At 36.8% G+C, this 18372-nt stretch overlaps 3 protein-coding genes across 7 annotated transcripts in view; 2 read left to right on the forward strand and 1 right to left on the reverse strand.

The window, feature by feature from the left end:
- LOC147503185 (phosphoinositide phosphatase SAC7-like) overlaps positions 1-4882 on the forward strand; it is a 30280-nt gene extending 25398 nt beyond the window's left edge. For all 3 annotated transcript variants that reach the window (XM_086607965.1, XM_086607963.1, XM_086607964.1), the window contains 2 exons: positions 3691-3757; positions 4491-4882. In XM_086607965.1, the coding sequence (XP_086464091.1) occupies positions 3691-3757; positions 4491-4618 (195 nt within the window). In that variant the 3' untranslated portion in view covers positions 4619-4882. The remainder of the gene's footprint in view (positions 1-3690; positions 3758-4490) is intronic.
- A 987-nt stretch (positions 4883-5869) lies between these two features.
- On the reverse strand, positions 5870-6710 carry LOC147503187 (dirigent protein 2-like). The gene has a single exon (XM_086607966.1). The coding sequence runs from the start codon at positions 6582-6584 to the stop codon at positions 6021-6023; it is 564 nt and encodes a 187-aa protein (XP_086464092.1). The 5' UTR covers positions 6585-6710; the 3' UTR covers positions 5870-6020.
- A 614-nt stretch (positions 6711-7324) lies between these two features.
- LOC147503188 (uncharacterized) lies at positions 7325-15097 on the forward strand. 3 transcript variants are annotated; one of them, XR_015221924.1, is made up of 6 exons: positions 7325-8250; positions 13254-13407; positions 13522-13624; positions 13740-13864; positions 13986-14184; positions 14296-15097. XR_015221924.1 is itself a non-coding variant. In XM_086607967.1 (4 exons), exons 1-3 carry the CDS (start codon positions 12649-12651, stop codon positions 14052-14054), a joined length of 336 nt encoding a protein of 111 aa, XP_086464093.1. In that variant the 5' UTR covers positions 12616-12648; the 3' UTR covers positions 14055-14184; positions 14296-14372. The 3 variants fall into 3 exon arrangements, 1 of the variants encoding a protein (XP_086464093.1); XR_015221923.1 differs by lacking the exons at positions 13522-13624; positions 13740-13864 and having other exon boundaries at positions 7352-8250; positions 13254-13403; positions 14296-14372; XM_086607967.1 differs by lacking the exons at positions 7325-8250; positions 13522-13624; positions 13740-13864 and adding an exon at positions 12616-12765 and having other exon boundaries at positions 13254-13403; positions 14296-14372.
- The last annotated feature ends 3275 nt before the right edge of the window (positions 15098-18372 follow it).

The raw sequence follows: 18372 nt of genomic DNA on the forward strand, positions 1-18372 counted from the left end.
ATTGAACAACAAATTTGAACAGGACTCATAAAATTTAAGTTAGTTGATACTTGATAACATTATTGACTTTTTATTTTTATGTATCGGTATTGAAATCATTATTTATTCTAAGCGAAGACATTTAGGATTGCTTAATCCATCATTCCCTACGCTATGTTTTGTTTAGATTTAGCCATTTAGGCATACTACCAAATGCCTCGAAGTTAGGTTAAATAGCAATCTATTCCTGTTTTCAGAGTATCAAACGCTATTCATCTAGATGAAATATTGGTTTTTTGTCTTTGTTGTCGAATTTTCTAAATATATATTAGTTTGTCAGGCACCTAATTTTTTCTTGGAATGAAACTTTGTACGATGGTTTTAGACTTTGAGGTCATGCCAGTGAATGGAATATCAGGAATTGTAGTCTATGGAAAAGGCCTTTAAAATCGTATTGGACATGCACTAGCACTTTTTAACAAACAAATGGACTGCCTTAGGTGGCATAATTCCTTATGCAACTTTTTATTTTGAAGTTGAGACATTAGAATCCATATTCAATTTTAGCTTAGGGGAGCCAACTCATTGACTGCTATCTACTCTCCCCATGTTGTTGTTGTTGAACTTTATTCCGTAATCCCTTGAACTCCCTTCATCCCAACCCCTTTTTTTGTCATCTTTCTAGGGGAGTGCCACGATGAACGCATGACTTCTTTGGCATTTAACAAATCATTTCTTGTCATTTTCCCTGTTGGCTAAGAGTTGATCACCAAGTTGGTACCATTTAATGAGTTATAATATTGAGAAGAAGATGTCAGTTATTGTCACTTGGTAATTAGTAAAGAGCGAATACATCTTTTTGATAGTATATCAGAGTGTTGGACAGATAGAAAGTAATGTAGATCTTACTGGCGGAAGCTTCAATTTAATTGAATCTACACTTTAATTGAAACACAATTAAAAGACGACCTAAAAATCACTCTTTTATTAAATCTCCCAATCACAAATCACACACATAAACACAACTCCTGAAACTCTAACTACAAGCCCGTTATTTAAAGTAAACCTAGAAAGCATAAACCAATAGGAACACGACATGTGTCTAACTAACTAATGGACTCGAACCATGGGCTTGGACTCAACTAAGGGGCACACGCCCTCAACATTATAGTAACGTACTAATGTTCTACATCACTCTCCTCATGTTGAAGAAGCTTGTCCACAAATTTGTTGACATAAAAACTCACCAATATGCAAAAGCTCTTCATGCTTGTATACATCACCCTCCTGGGGTTCGGAGGAATTCGACTTCGAGTTTTGGCTTTGTATCTACTCACAAAGGGAATAATGCACCACGATGTCACAAATGTGCACTGTATTTCTCTTCTTTGCCTTAGAGAAAATGTCTCAATGTTGGGCAGAAAAGGATCTACATAACCACTGTTGAAGAGTACTGACCCATGCGATATAAGAGGCCCAAATCCAGAATGTCGTATTGGTGTTTTAGCAACTACTTGATGTTCACTAAAAGCCGTCCCAAAAGAATTTGTGTGGGCTTCCTTGGACCTGTTTGTCACAAGCCCATCGTGGTGAGCACTGCTGCTGATGGCATTTGTAATCACGCTCAAGACACAACACAACGGCTTCAAAAGTTCCTTCCTTCTTTTTGTTGTCATCGATAACAACCGGTGTTTTACGTTGGGCTATAGAAGCTCCACCAACGATGGGGGGTTTGGGCTGCAAAAGCTCCACCATAGCCTCCCTCAGTCGACTAGTTGCTTCTTCTAATCGATCAAACCTGTTTTGCATTAATGTTTCTTTCAACTCTTCTAATCGAGCAACCCGAACTCTAGGAGTTAATATGAATCCATGAGTGACGTTGTAGACATATCTTAATCTACAAGAATAAAATTGGATTCGCGATGAACAATAACCGAGTGAATAGTAACGCGGTGAATAGTATCCAATAAACAGTAATTCGTAAACAGTGTTTTTTGTGAACAGTACTGTGAATAGTAATTCCTGGAATTAATCTGCTCCGATACCAAATAATATAGATCTTACTGGCGGAAGCTTCAGTTTAATTGAATCTACACTTTAATTGAAACACAATTAAAAGACGACCTAAAAATCACTCTTTTATTGAATCTCTCAATCACAAATCACACACATAAACACAACTCCTGAAACCCTAACTACAAGCCCGTTATTTAAAGTAAACCTAGAAAGCATAAACCAATAGGAACACGACATGTGTCCAACTACTAATGGACTCGAACCATGGGCTTGGACTCAACTAAGGGGCACACGCCCTCAACATCACAGTAACGTACTAATGTTCTACATCAAAAAGTATAGAGCAGAACCTCACAACCCAGTTACGTAGAGGTGTCAGAAAGTTTTTACCGGTCGGCGACAAGTGAGCACCATCTTATGCTTGCATCTGTAAACATAAATTATGTAGATCTTATTTGGCGGAAGCAACAATTAGTAAAATCTGCATCGAATATAATGAAGCCTTAAAGTCTCTCTTTTTTGCCTAATCTCTGATAAATTCACTAACATCAAGTTTCCTGAAATGGATTAGAAGCCCGTTATTTATAACTAGGGTTTTCTTTGCCAACAAAGCAAACCAATCAAACTTTGCCACGTGGCTGCTACTAATAAAAATGAAACAAACAAACTAAAGGTGGCACCCATGGGCTTGACCAAGACTCGACTATGATGTCCACATCATTAAATTTCTTCACAAATTGTGGTAGTATTACTTACCCACAAATATCAGTCCCTAAACTTGGTAGTGTTGTTTCCTAGTGTCAAATGAACTGTGATTTTCTAAATTCACTGTTAAGTACTCAATTTCTCCCCCTTCCATTCCTCTGTGTCTCTTTTCAGTTTATAAGCTTCTGAGTTTGGACCTGTCAGTAATGTAAGTTTACTTACAGCAGTATTACTTAGTAGTCCGTGAGTAGGGCTGTCAATGGGTTGATAACCCGATAACCGACCCGAACCAAACCAATAAAAAGTGGTTTCGGTTTTGATATTTTGGTTTCGGTTCGGTAATGGGTTCAATTTTGAGTTCCTATAAGATATTGGTTTGGTTTCAGGTTTGCCCTCCACCAAACCGATATGGACCCGAACTGATAAGATAGCATTTTAGTAATCTTTATCAATTGTGTGGCTGAAATTAATCGATTTAATTGATTTTATAGTTTTCGGTTCAGGTCAGTTTGGTTTCGGTTTGCAATATATCTTATCGGTTCAATTCGGTTTTGGATGAAATATAATATTATCGGTTTGGGTTCAGATTTTCCAGAATCCGACCCAAACCGATCCATTGACAGCCCTATCCGTGAGTGTATGTGAACTCTTGGGTTGACTTTGGAGAAAGGGGTCCCCCCCCCTCTCTCTCTCTCTCCCTTCATCTTCCTCTCATCTCCTCCCACTGCTATGCAGTTTTGTAGTAGTAATATTGACCATGTGGGATCTACTTGAGAATTTGAGAATTTCTCTTTTGGAGATTTGAGAACTCAACCGATGAGGCGCTTGTTTCAGAAATTCTGTCTGTTGCTTACGCGTAGAAATATTGTTTCTTTAGGGGCTTTTATAACTTTTTAATTTCTGTGGAGTTTGAACTTCTAAGCTTGTGAATATCTTGTGCTTATATGGATTTTTCATTTTTGAATGACTGGTAATGCATTTGTTCTGCAGTCATTACCATTGGCCATGGTGTTGGGGTTGACTGGGCTCCTTTTTGCAAGCATGTCACTCAGGCAAGGTGAGTTGGTTTTGATGGTCTTGAGAAAGGGATTAACTTTTTTTTAACACAAACAAACTTTCATTAACTTAAAGCCAACAGTTCGTACAACTTGATAAGGGATTACCTTAATAAGGGTGGAACAATGGTTCAAGTCCATCAGTCTGTCTTGTACGCCACAAGAAGTGGGAATCGGCCTTATCTCGCATTTTTTCAATTAAGCCCATAATTTTAGTGGCCAAAACCAAAATTGATCAATAGGTATAGCATTTTTGCTGTTTAAATAGCACATCACTGTTGATTTAATTGGTAATAAGCTGAAATACATCAACAAATTTACATTGCATTATATTAGAGAGTTCTAGCCACTACGTTTGTTTCACCCGAGAAGAAAAGCGAAGAATTCTGTTCTTCTCTTCTCTCTCCTGGTCTTTTCCAATTCCTTTTTTTTGTTTTAATTATTCCTTTAGTTAAGAGAGCATCAAGTTTCTACTTTGCTACTTGGCACAAATTTATTGGGTTGTGATCTAGATGGGTAACAGTTGCTGTGATGGTTGTGTCTCTCTTAAGTTATATCTGAAGATTTTTGAATGAGTCTATCGAAGAAAAAAAATAGATTCTTGAATAACATGTGATTCAGACATTGGTTTTTTTAGAAAACTATATTATCTGCAACGGCTCCCTAGTATTTCCTCGTATCCTCAATGAAGGGGATGGAAATTATTATTTAATCACGGGGTCTGATTCTCTGCAGCTCAATCTGACTTTCGGCATATATTCTTTTCGCTAATCTGGGCAAGTCTGAGTTTGGGTATCACAGCATTTGTGAGAGCCAACGGACGAATCTTCTGCAATCGCCCTCGTTTGCACAAGTCTCAGTAGTCAGTACTGAATATGTAGGACAGCTCTGGCCTCTGTGATATGTGATCCTGTAGTCAGTAGGTTGCTTCTTGTTATTGTATTAATTGTTATTGTTTTATATTTACAAAGAAGAAAAAGAAATTGTTACTGCTATTCTAACTGTAATTTTGTAAGCTTTGCCAATCATTTCCGAAAGGCCTTTAACTGTATAAGATCTAATTCTTTTGGGGATCCCATTCCCACTGTATTGAAATAAAGTGATCTATATATTATTCTTTAAGCTGATCTTCATGCCTTGTGCAATGTAGAGGAAAAGCTGAATATTCTTTCATCTAATTTAAATGTTTTTTCTTATCAAGTGTAATCCAAATGCTTGATGATCACTAAACTAGTAGATTCAGATCTCGTCAGCATCCCATGGGATGGAACAAATCACAATTCGTTTTTGCAATAATTGTTAGGGAGGGGTTCTAGAGACATTTTATTTTGACACGTAAACAAACTCAAAATCGTTAGAGTATTTATAAGTTTCGGATTAGGTTAATATTTTGAAGATATGATCTCCTAACTATTCTAAATATTGTCACAAATAATTAAAAAAAAAAAAAAAAAATTAAACTTGTCAAATGTAGTTAACAATTTACAAAATTTGGTTAATTGTAGACCGTTTATTTTTACCATTTTTGATATTACATTTGGCAAGTTTAGAATTTTTTTTATTATTTGTGACAATGTTTAAAATATTTAGGAGACCATATCTACAAAATATTAGCTTAATCCGAAATTTATAAATATCATAACGATTTTGAGTTTGTTTAACCTCTCCCTAATTGTTAATGGATAAATTGGGCTGTGCGTCTGAACCGTAGTTGACTGGCTCGTGTCTCTTTTTCCCGTAATTATTATTCGTTTTGGTATCAAGAGTATCAACTGCACAACTCACTTAACTTTCCAAACGCAACATAGGATTTTTATGCATGTCATAACAAGGTTCCTAGAAAATGTCTTGGTCCTCAAGTTCACGGTTCTTCTAAACCTGGTACAAGATTTTCAGGTAAAATTTGAACTATAAGAAGTGAATATGAATATTTGTTTCCTCGGATTTTGACGGTGGAAACAACTACACTATCATGTCCTTCATCACAACGGTTGTAATTGAAATTCCCCTTCCCATGTTTTACTTCACAATAGTTGTTTTCTGGTGTGGGTATTATCTAATTCGTCAACTAGGACATGAAAGAAAGGGATATGGATATTCAAGTCTTTAACAACTCTAATAAAATGCTACATGCTTTATTTCATCACAGCATAGACACATTACCCGCACAACACGTGTAGACACTGATAAGTGGGTGCAACGATTCACTCCGTATAGAAATAAGTCAAAGAACAATCCAAAACAGTAGAGAAATTTAGCTCAATTTCAAGAGGAAGCTTTAGTTGCATATGGTGGCCAGTAAAGATGAAACTCAATCTTGTAAACAACAGTGAGACCTACGAGGTCAACCGGTGAAGAAGTCACATAGCCTTGAACAAAAAGGAAGTCACCTGTTCCCCCAACAACTGGATGATCAGCAGGTTTGGTATTCTGTGTACCTCCCACAATAGACACAGATCCCTTGTACTTCTTCATATTTAAAGTCACCTTTGCAACTGATATAGCTCTAAGCCCATCAAGTGAGGATGTTACAGAAGATCCTTCAGCAACTCCAATGACCTTAGAAGATGGATTTTGTGTCGCAGTCATAAGGTCTTCGAAGACATAAATGGTGCCAAAAGGTAAAGTGGTCTGGCTCATACCAGTTCCTGCTACCCCATTTACTATGACATATCCAGTTTTATTGATGGTTTCATGTTGATAGAGAGAGAAGTGGAGGGATCTGAGTCCATGATGGTGGTGGTGAGAGGAAGTGGAAGTGATAGGCTTGGATGTGAGAAAAGTAACTGCAACAACGAGGAGAAGAAAATGGTAAACAGAGAAAGCCATGAGAGGTGTAAATATGTGAATGTGATACTATTGAACAACACTAATAGTACTTGCATTGGTGCCTTCGTGGGAAGATAGTCATGTGGTGACTGGTGAAGACTAATAAAGCACCATAAAGAAACTTTTTGTCAACAGCATGGACTTGCAAGACCAATATATATGGAATTATGGACCATGTATCTAGAAGCTATGGATGTGGAAAAATTAAACAAGCAAGACTATTATGAGTTTATGACCATCACTATTGGATCTCGAAATCCCACCAACCAAAACTAAACTAATTTTGGAGCGAGATAAAAATGAAGCACGAGGAGAAGACTTGAATGAAAAGTAAGGACTGAGGACACCCTGAGGGCCTGAGGTATGTAAAAGTATGAAACCACCATGCAAATTTGCAATCAAAGTCGCGCGCATAGAGTTTTAGTGGTTTAGTGCCATACAGTTCCTTTCTGAACACCTCATAATGATACCCAATCTATAGGGGATATGATGAATGAGAAGCCTGCTATGCCACCGAGGGCTGAAAAACCATGTAAATAAACGTCACGCAGATGTCTTATGCACCATTCCAAATAAAATCCGATCTTTCGGTAATCGGTATCCTAATATCCTATATATACCGCTTAACTGCTGTTGTTTGAACAAAACAAAAACAACCATATATGGAAACTTTCGATTAAAAAAGGTTATTATCACCCCTAAACATTTTATTTTTGGCATGGTTGGCCTAATGGCCTGGTCAAACAAATTACTGGTTTTATCATGCTTAGTCATTCTCGTGGGAAACGAAAAACCATTAATTACTGATATACAAGCTACCATATATTGCATTCATAGAATGAGCACAAAAAAGATTATAGTGATCTGTTGTAAATTAATTTAAACAATCGTCTTGAGGAAGAAAGTCTAGATATGTAGTGTTTGGTAGGTCGTCACAAGTTAAACAATAATTGGGTCACCAGCTATTCTCAATAAGAAAATGGTAACAATATTATTTGGTCATCGATCTTGACACAAGTAATCGAGATCTAGACTCTTGTTGGCATCAGTGGAAGGGAGTGTCTTCATGCTGAAGAAGTTGTCAAGTTGGATAAGAGATAACAAATGAACTCATCACTGCTTTGGGATTGATCTCCAACAACGCTCTTCCTCGAAGGTGCATATTATATTCCACACGATTTTCCAATTCTTCGTTTGGTGCAACCTTGACATACCTTGCTTCTTAGAGTGGTAGAGATAAATGGCCTGGATGGAGTCCTGTGATGAAGGGAAAGCGAATTTTGTATAAAGTGTTTTTTGATAAAAGATATTATAAAAATGGCCCACTCCAAATCGTACCCACTCAATTACATCTCGAAATCTAAGCTCGAAATTAAAACAAAAACAAAAACTCTCAAACCCATCGTCGACTCAAACCCTCAAACCCTTTGTCTCGCCTCCACAAGCAAAAACGAAAACGAAATTTATACAAAACAAAAACAAATCTCCAGTTACGCCCACTCAAAATTTTATCAAACCAAATTCTCATTTCTCTACAAATCGAAACTAAATTCTCAAACTAAATTCTCAGACCAAATTCTCTTCCCAAATTTTCAAACGAAATTCTCTCCCTGGACCTACGTGAGATATGTTCTGCATTGCTTAAATAGAGTTCAAACTATTTCAGGCAAGTAAAAAAAATTCATTTTTTTTTTTGCATAGCCTGCATTGCTATAGTTTTTGTTGTTTTTTTTTTGTTCTTGTGTTTATCCCAATTGTTCTTGTGGCCTGTTTTATTATGTATTGAAGTTTGTGGTTATTCAAAGTGATTATCTAGTTATCATTTCTGACTCCTCAAGTGGGCAACGTACTTAGAAGGTTGAACTCTTGTGATCTTCTAGGTTCGAATAAAGTGTGATCCTTGGTTTGGTGTTTCTTGTTTTTATTTGTTATGTGCTTTGCAGAAGAATATCCCAATTTCAGTATTTGTACACTTCTTGAATTAGAATGATAGAGTTCATCTTAGTATCTTACTACTAACTTTTATACCACTTCTCCTTCTCAGGACACTACTGCGTGAAACCTTAGGTAGTAACATCTAGTCTTTAACCATTCGTAGTAATAATTGAAGTACCGTCTCATTTTACTCTAATGCAATTCACATATAATCTATGTTTAGACCGACATAATATTAAGTATTTTGCCATGGAGTGGTTGATGGAATCTAATCAAGTGGCTGGGAACACAAGTCGCCTCCTATACTGTCGACTCCTCGACTCCTGTATATTTAGCACAATTACTTGGTTTATAAGGATGTTTAGGTTGTCAAAGGATGCCAACTTTTGAGTTTCTAATCTCTGCTATTTGCTAGACTTGTCATTTTAAAACCATTGACAGTGCCATGACAGGGTAACAGGGAAGGGAAGAAGTAAAGTGACCCTCCTTGAGCTTTTCTCCTTTCTTCTTCGCCCGACCTCTTTTGTTGTTTTATTTTCGTCTTAGAGAAAAGCGAATGTACAAAAGTAGCTTTCAACCCCTACTTAGAAATATTTAGAAATGTACCTACCTTTTTAGAAGTTTCATTCTGTCATAGGTATTGAAGATGACCCAGTAGTAGAATGTCAGAGTTTCACTGGTCCACCTTTAATTGTAGGAAACATTCAAAATGTTATTTTTGTATGAAACCACTTAATTCTTACCAAGAGCACAGTAAGGGTGTTGTGGGGCTTTTCAGCCACGAATGCAGACTTATAAAAAGTACTTTAGCGCAAAGTGATTTTTACACTTTGCGGTATAAAGATTTGATTTATCTACTCCATTCAGTGTAAACTCAAGTCCTTACTCACGGTTCTTCGTGCATTTAGCTCGAGTAGGGATTCGAACCAACCTAAAGTCTATGACAACTTACAACTTTATTATACTTCTTAGGAAACTAGTGAGTAAGTTTCATATTGATTTGCTAGCTAAGTTTTGCTTTGTTTAAATCCCAAAAAATGAATGTTTAGTACCATGAACTTTGGTGGTTTTATCAATTTGGGCCAAGAACTTTTTTTTTTGGGCAAATTGAGCCATGACCTTTCTTTTTTGTATCAGTTTGGGACACCGTTACCATTCCGTTACTTCACATGCTTATGTGGCTTGCCGGATGTATATGTGTCCGACCAAATGCTCATGTGTCACCGTTGAAGTGCACACCTAATCACCGGTGACGTGGCATCGAAATTTCAAAGTGTTTCCAACCCGAAATTTCACAGAAATTTCAAAGTGTTTCGAACCTTGAGGCAAACTCGCACTTAGTTGATAGAAATCCCAAATTCAGACCTAATTCCCTAATTCCCAAATTCAGATAGAAAAGAAAACCCTAATTCCCAAATTCCCAAATTCTTAAATGAATTAAAAAACCTAATTAAACCCCAATCCCCAATCCCCAATCCACAAAATCAAGCAACTAATTAAGCATGGATCATTACTGTATAGAACTTTTCTTTGGTGGGAAATTTCAGAGAGACCCAACCGAGTCAGATGATGGGTATAAGTGGTTTACGGCACATATTGTATTACAAGGGTGGGAGAATTCAATACTTTTACAACATCAATCCAGATAAAATGTCATATTTTGAGTTGAAGGGTATGATTGAGCAAGAATGTCATGTGAAAGATATGGTTAAGATGTTCTATACTGATCCTAATAAGCCTCTAGAGATTGGGCTTAGGATAGTTAATGATGATAAAGATGTTATAGAAATGATGAAAATGTCAAAAAATGAGAGGGTAGCTGTTTATGTTGAACATGAGCAAGGTGATGATGTTGAAGAGTCCGAAGATGACAAAAGAGGTTGATGTGGGTGATTGTTTGATGAGAGTGAGCCCGAGTTTGAGTCCGAGTATGAGACCGCTGCATATGAAGCGAAAAACTATGGATCATATTAGTGAAGATGATGACCAATTGATTGAAGTTAGGAAAAAAATATAGAAATCAAGTATAAGAAGAAGAAATCAGTCTTCGCTAAGTTGATCAAGTACTAGATGGACCACATGAAGAAGCAAGTGAAGCAGCCATTGAACAAGCAAGTGATGTAGCAAATGAACTACCAAATGAGATAGATACTGGTGGTGCTAGAGAGGATATTGGTGGTTTTGGAGATGATGAGTCAGACTATGCTGCATCTGATGACTATTTAAGTCCCGAATCTAGTGAAGAAGAAGATGAGGATGTTGCTTTTGTTAAGGAGAGGAAGAGGAATTTGAAGGTTAAAAAGAGGATGTACCCAATTTTCAACCCCAATGTTCAGATTTCCAATATCCAAATTGAGCTTGGCATGAGGTTTGGTAATGCAAAGCAACTTAAAGAATGTATAAAGAAATATGCAGTCCATAATGGGTATCCAATTCATTTTAACAGAAATGCTGCTAGAAGATTTGAAGCTGTGTGTGTTGGTGATGGGTGTAGCTGGTTTCTGTATGCAAGTTACATGCAAAGTGAAAACAGTATGCAAATTAAGACTTTAGAGGCTGAGCATAAGTGTAAGAGACATTTTCGCATCAAATTAGCAAATTCCCAATGGTTGGCTGATTATTACAATGACAAGATCATAGACAACCCTAAGTGGAAGGTAAGGGATTTCAAGAGAGAGATACTGCACAATTTAAAGTTGGAGGTGACACCACTTCGTTCTGAGCTAAGAAGAAAGCCTCGAGTCTAGTTCATAGTTCTTTAAAGGATGTGTATGCCAAAGTGGGAGACTATGCAGCTGAGATACTGAAGTCAAACCCTGGAAGCACATGTAAGATTGATGTTAAAAGGCTAGTGATAGATAAGCCAGGTTACTTTAAGAGAATGTACATTTGTTTTGATGCCTTGAAGCAGGGTTGGTTTTTTGGGTGTAGAAGGGTCATTGGTCTTGATGGTTGTTTTCTTAAATCTTTTTGCAAAGGGGAATTGTTAACTGCAGTTGGGAGGGATGGAAATAACCAGATGTACCCTATTGCATGGGCGCTTGTTGAAGGTGAAAACACGTAAAAGTTGGAGGTGGTTTTGAACTTGCTCCTTAATGATCTCAATGTGGATGATGGGCTTGGTTTGACAGTGATTACGCATCCAACAAAAGGGTCTTCTCAAAGTCATTTCAAAAAGATTACCTAATGCGCAGAGCATAGATGTTGTGCAAGGCACATCTATGCTAATTCGTGAAGAAATTTTTTCGGTATATAACTTAATTTGTCTATTTTTTTATTTGTATTCTAAATGTGATTTAATAATATTCATATGTAATGTAGCTATATTATTTGAACGGATGCACAACTTAAGGGTTTATTCCGAAAGGATGCAAAAGTGGAACACCGAAGAATTCCATCGTGTTATTGATGAGGTGAGAAAGGTATGTGATCAAAGCGGTGACTATATGTTACATATCCAAAATCCCAAGTACGTCCGTGAGCATTCTTCGAATTTTACACAAGTTCGATGCAAAGAGAAAACAATATATGTGAAACATTTAATGGTACAATTCTTGATGCAAGAGAAAGCACATCATTGCAATGCTTGAGGAAATAAGGATTGCCATGATGAGAAGGATCTGCGAAGAGAAGAGATTTATTGGTGAGTCATCCAAGTGGCAAGGCACTTTGTGTCCAACTATTGTTGACAAGTTAGAGAAGAACAAGTTAGACTCAAGGTTTTGAGTTTTTCTTTTGTGGAGGTCAACGCGTTTGAGGCCGATATGGTGATGAAGGTTTCAAAGTTGATATCAAGGATAAGACTTGTACATGTAGAATGTGGCGCTCTCCGGTATCCCATGTGCCCATGCAAGAGTCCGCCATTTATATGTGTAAGCACAATCCGGATGATTATGTAGATCATTGGTACAAGGTGGAAACATTTAGAAAGACTTATGATAATTACTTGCGTCACTTAATGGTGAAAAGTCAGGCCAAAGGCTCCCGGAGAGGTATTCCCGCCTCCACCTTATAGAAGGATGCCCGGGAGGCCAAGCAAGCTTAGAAGGAAAGAAATGCATGAAGAGCCAAGGAAGTTCGAACCTTAAGTAAAAAGGAGTTCAAATGAGGTGTTCAAACTGCCTTCAGTATGGTCATAATAAGAGAACATGCAAAGAAGTCAACAGTGAAACCAAACAATGTAGCCGAGGAAGTAGCTCAGGAAGTAGCCCAGGAAGTAGCCCAGGAAGTACCACAATCCACCACTGTAAGTTTCTGGAGAGTTTCTTTTTTCTTCTTAGTTTGGATTGATGTGTATCTGGGTTGCTTTTTAGTACTATTCTTGTTTTGTTTTTTCATTTCTATGTGCTTGAGAACTTACCCACACTCCTTCAAGTACTGCTTCATTTAGTTGATTTGGAAAGTTAATTGATACTTATAGGGTACTAGAATTTCAGGGTTTATAGGCCAATTAGATCCTGTTTTTTATACCAGTTATGGCTGAAGCCTTAAAGACCTATAACCTTCAGTGATAGATTTTAAGCTTCAGTGATAGATTTTGAAATTAGATTTTAAGCTTCAGTGATAGATTTTGAAATTAAATTTTAAGCTTCAGTGATAGCCTTCAATCAATATATATTAACAAGAAAGCTTTTAAGATATATATTAAGCATTTGAAATTAGTTTTAGAAATCATTTGAAACTATTAAGCATTTTGAAACTAAGCATTTTATAATTCTTATAATTTTGATATAGGTGTGGAAGAGAGGTAAGGAGGTAGATGTTGAGAAACCTGGGACTAAGAGTAGGACAACAAAGAAGGGTAAAGAGACAGTTAAGAGTGGGACTACGAGTGGGACTACTGAAGTCAGCAATGAAGTTAACCAAGTAGCAGCTGCCACCACTGTAAGTTTATGAAACAAGTTTTAAGTTTATGAAACAAGTTTGTTCAATAAGTTTTGAAATCATAAGTTTTAGATAAAAGTTTTTAAGTTTATGAAATAAGTTTGAATTTTGATTTGAGGATAGAATAAGGCTCCCTCATCTAATAAGGCTCCCAACTATGTCAAAGAGAGGTAAAAGTAGGTGACTCAGGAAGCAACCAAGTAGCAAATTTGCCACCAATCGTATGTTTAAAACAAGTTTTAAGTTTATGAAACAAGTTTGTTCAATAAGTTTTGAAATCATAAGTTTTAGATAAAAGTTTTTAAGTTTATGAAATAAGTTTGAATTTTGATATAGGTGAGGAGGGAGAATAAGGCTCCCTCATCTAATGTAGGTGAACCAAGTCAAAGCAGGTAAAAGAGAGGTAAAAGTGGCAACCGATCGACTATCAAGTCACCCAACCAAGTAGCAAACCGCCACCAGTAAGTTTATGAAACAAGTTTTAAGTTTATGAAACAAGTTTGTTCAATAAGTTTTTTCTAAGTTTTAAAGTTTTAGATAAAAGTTTTTAAGTTTATGAAATAAGTTTGAATTTTGATATAGGTGAGGAGGGAGAATAAGGCTCCCTCATCTAATGTAGGTGAGGGCACCAACTGTGTCAAAGAGAGGTAAAAGGGCAGCTGATGATGTACCTCAGGGAGTTGGAGCTTCAAAGAGGAACACAGGAGTAAAAGGAAGAAAGGATCATGTACCTAAGGGAGTTGGAGTTTTTACAGCTGACAATGGAAACTCTTACTTGAAGGTAATGTTATTTTACAAACTACTTTGCATTTGAAAGATTTCCATTTGAAATGAGGTAGTTGTTTTACATACTTCATAAACATAACCTAATCTTTTGTCCTTCTTATGATAGATGTCAGCTACTGGAGCACCTATTCTTATAAATGAAGCCAAGATTTCTGAAGCAAACAACAAAAGAAAAGGTAGACCTCCACTTCCCGGGACGATCTAGTAAAGCTCCGATGATTGGTTTACATCAAATCAAGTTTCAAGTGAAGCTCAAGTGCGTACGTAGTAGTCAAGGTTCAATAAGTGCATCTAAACAAGTTTCAACAACCGCTTCCAAAACAATCATCGACAACCGCTTACGCACAAGCTTCGCGAATCGTTTCCAAACAATCATCGACAACCGATGCGGTGGCATCAAGTAGAAAGCCTAAAACTAGATCTACAAATGCCTAGAAACTCAACATCAAGAAACTCACCATCAAGCAAAGGTGGCATCAAAGCATCAAGCAAAGAAGCCTAAAACTAGATCTACAAATGCCTAGAAACTCAACATCAAGAAACTCACCATCAAGCGCAAAGGCATCGAAAGCAAAGAAGCCTAGAAACTCACCATCCAAGACTAAGCAGAAAACAGTTGCTTTGACTGTGAGAACAAGAGCAAATTCCAAACCTAACACTAGATCTGCAGCTGCCAAAGCCAAAACTAAAGTTTGAAGACTTGGTGATGCAGTACAGGCTCTGGGCTTTCTGTTGGGCTTTTGCGTAGTCAGTCTTTGTTTTGTCTGTTTCCTTTTGTAGTATCTTTTCCTTTTGTTGGTGTATGATGTGATGTGTAAACACTGATGTAAACACTTGGTGTATGCTGTGATGTGTAAACACTGATGTAAACACTTGGTGTATGCTGTTATGTAAACACTTGGTGCTTATATTTAGGTTTTTTTGTGGTTTAGTGTCATGTTATGTACAACATTGATTTTCTAACTTTCTTTTCGGTTATTGTATGCGGTGTATTTTGTGTTGTTTAGTGCTTCAGTTGCTTTATATTTAGGTTTTTGTATGTTGTGTTGTTCGGTCGCGTGTATTTTCTAACTTTCTTTCGCCATTGTAAGCACTAAGAAACAAGCACCAAGCAATAAGAAAGAAACAACTAATCTTTGTTGTCAGAACTGATCAAGCACCAATACAGACTCCTTCCACTACTACAGATAGTGCACTCATTTAAATTAACAAACAACTCGAACTAATACAGACTCCTTCCACTAGTATAAATAGTGCACTAATACATACTCATTCCACTACTACAATACCAAACAACTCAAACTAAATTAACACTGAAACTCAAACATCTTCCACTACTACAATACCACCGGAAATGACAGTGCACTCAAACTCCTTCCACTACAATACCACTGGAAATCACATTGCACTCATCTAATTTTACAATGAAACTGAAACTCCTTCGCCAAACCATCGTCCTCAATTTCAAATGTAATCTTGACTTTTTTTATCTCTTTTGATTTCATCTATTTTTGAAGATGATGAAGAGCTGGCTAGGGAAGAGCTTGAAGTTGACCGACTCAATGTTGTTCATTAACAATTCCTCATACCATTGAAATCACTCCCGCTTCGGTGCAATTCACAAAAATTTCTTGCCTTCATTTACATTTTTCTTTTTTGATGTGTTAACCTTTCTAACCCTTAGGCAATTCGCCTTTCTGCATCTTAGACTCTCCAAAGATACCATTGACGATGCTCTAGCGTCTTCCAACCACTGGAAGTCTCGGCAAACGCGGCATGTCAAAAAAAATTGCCCAAGAGAATGGCTTTGGCGAGACTGTTTCAGGATTCTACTTCCGCCACATTTTCGAAAACAACACGATGTCGATAACCAACAACAATTGTTAGACGAATGATTTGACTCACCACACCTATTACAGAGATTTCCAATAGTTGACATTTTCGAAATTGCACAAAATCAAAACCCTAAATTAAAATACCAACTAGAAGACTTATGAGATAATGAAAGAGATGGGGTTTGTTTAAGAGACAAATGAAGGAGACGGGGTTATTTCTTCATGTTCACAAGTCCAGAAACAAAAAAAATGGAGAGATGGCGATTTAGAAAGAAAAAAAAAAATTTCACGAGCAGTCTTCCTTGAAATTTCACCCTTGAAACCCTTGAAATTTCAAGTGCTTGTCACGTAAGTGCCACATCAATATACATTAGTTGTCCATTTCAATACCGACACCACATCTTCCGTTAGTACACATAGGCAGCCATTTGTACACAGGCAAATTTTCTAACGGAAACACGCCGGTGGTCCAAACTGATACAAAAAAGAAAGGTCATGGCCCAATTTGCCCAAAAAAAAAGTTCTTGGCCCAAATTGATAAAACCACCAAAGTTCATGGTACTAAACAGTCATTTTTTCTATAAATTTCAACTTCAAACTTCAAATTCCAAGTTCAAACCCTAATCCATAACCAAATCCTAATCCGTAACAACCAAACCCTAATCTATGTACAAAACCCTAATCCAACTTCAAAGCTCCAACTTTAGACACGATCACGACGATAACGCCCACCAATAACGCTCACCAACTATTTCTTTCAGGGGTGCACATGGAGGAATCAGGTTGACTGAGAAAGGAAAAACAAGAGACTGGCCGCTGCATATGACAGTGTCTCCCCTTAGTCTACAAATTCTCTCCAGTCTCTTTGTGCTCAAATCGTAACAAAGTAACTCCCCAAGGCTACCAGAAAAAAGCATATCTGAAGTTTGATGAAATGCAAAGACTGAAAACCATGACACATTAAACCACAACACATTAAACCATCACACCCATAAAAAAAATTAAGGATCCTGGTGGATTTGAACCACCATCACCTGGGATATGTGAAGGTGCACTCCAACTCCCAAGGGCTCTCCCATTTGAGCTAAATATCCATTATGTGTTTTCTAACTTAACTAGTTTAGGGTTATATCGTGAAACCTTTAAATAGAGTTGTTAGTGGTGAACTTATACCCCTTCCGTGACACCAACCGAGTTCGAATCAAGTTATACATGCAAGTTATCCTTTTGTCCTTCCCAAGGTCTTATGAAATCTTGTTCTTCAAAAGCCAGTCCAGAAACCAAGACACCAACTGCCAGCCGTTGAAAGGAAGATTTATTGAGAGTAAATAATTAAACAAATAGATGTCTTAACTCGTACTTTAAACTAGTATTTTTCAACTATGTTATACAAGTATCTTTCTACCTTATAATAGGGAATCAAAGAAAACTTACACCTTGATTTTGATTTTCTCCGATAGGTTTGAATTCAAATTCATTGACGCCTCCAGTTCTTCGAGCCATTTTACTACCAGTAAGTCCCGCTCCAGCGGCTGACTTGCAAAATTCAAGATTTAAGTCATAAGAAGGAAACAATGCTATAAAAAACTTGTCAAACATTAGATCATTTGCTTCTAAACAAACAGAGAAAGTTTGGATAAAAAACATACTATTTTGGATGAAAGTTTCAATGCTATGTGGTGGGGAATATACTACCAAAGTCGTTTGCGAGCACTGGACTTGAGTGTTAGACGAGTCAGAGTCCAAAACAGTTCCCATTTTCTCCTGATTGATATTTGGTGCACGATGACCGTCCAACCCTTCTAATGGACTTGAGAACTTATCACTCATATTTTGAATTATGTCTTTTTCCATCTGAAGAGAATATTTATCTTTTGCACCATATACAACACAAACAATTTGCATTCACCATGTCCAGACGATTTAAACTTGATTTCACACATATATAACACTAGGTGCATCCTAAAAATACCCAAGTGAAAATCAACAAGAAGTGACATCTTAGTAATCCAATGTCAAATATCGTTACTTAGTCATGAGCCATATATATTCATTGTTTAGTAGGATTTATCACATATCTACTTAATAGTTGCTACACAAATATATACAATATACAAGCACAACCAAAGAGTTGTTGACTTGTTTATCTTTTATCTTTAATATCATAACAAATTAGGAATGGTAGTGCTGATATTATTATAAAGAACTAGATCAAACTCTAGAACAATAACTAATGGACAAAATGGATTCAAGTAAATACAAACTAAACAAAAAACTAACCTCTGTGCATGGTTATGTTATACTCTACTAAGCATTTAGGTATGTGCATTTTTCTTCAGGGGCAAAAA

Source organism: Coptis chinensis, chromosome 4 (genome assembly GCF_015680905.1).
Source record: "Coptis chinensis isolate HL-2020 chromosome 4, ASM1568090v1, whole genome shotgun sequence".
NCBI lineage: Eukaryota > Viridiplantae > Streptophyta > Magnoliopsida > Ranunculales > Ranunculaceae > Coptis > Coptis chinensis.

Coding starts and splice junctions, on each gene's coding strand:
- LOC147503187 (XM_086607966.1), bottom strand. CDS start 6,584: ATGGCTTTCTCTGTTTACCATTTTCTTCTCCTCGTTGTTGCAGTTACT.
- LOC147503188 (XM_086607967.1), top strand. CDS start 12,649: ATGGTCATAATAAGAGAACATGCAAAGAAGTCAACAGTGAAACCAAAC. Junction 12,766..13,253: donor AAGTACCACAATCCACCACT/GTAAGTTTCTGG, acceptor ATTTTGATATAG/GTGTGGAAGAGAGGTAAGGA. Junction 13,404..13,985: donor AAGTAGCAGCTGCCACCACT/GTAAGTTTATGA, acceptor ATTTTGATATAG/GTGAGGAGGGAGAATAAGGC.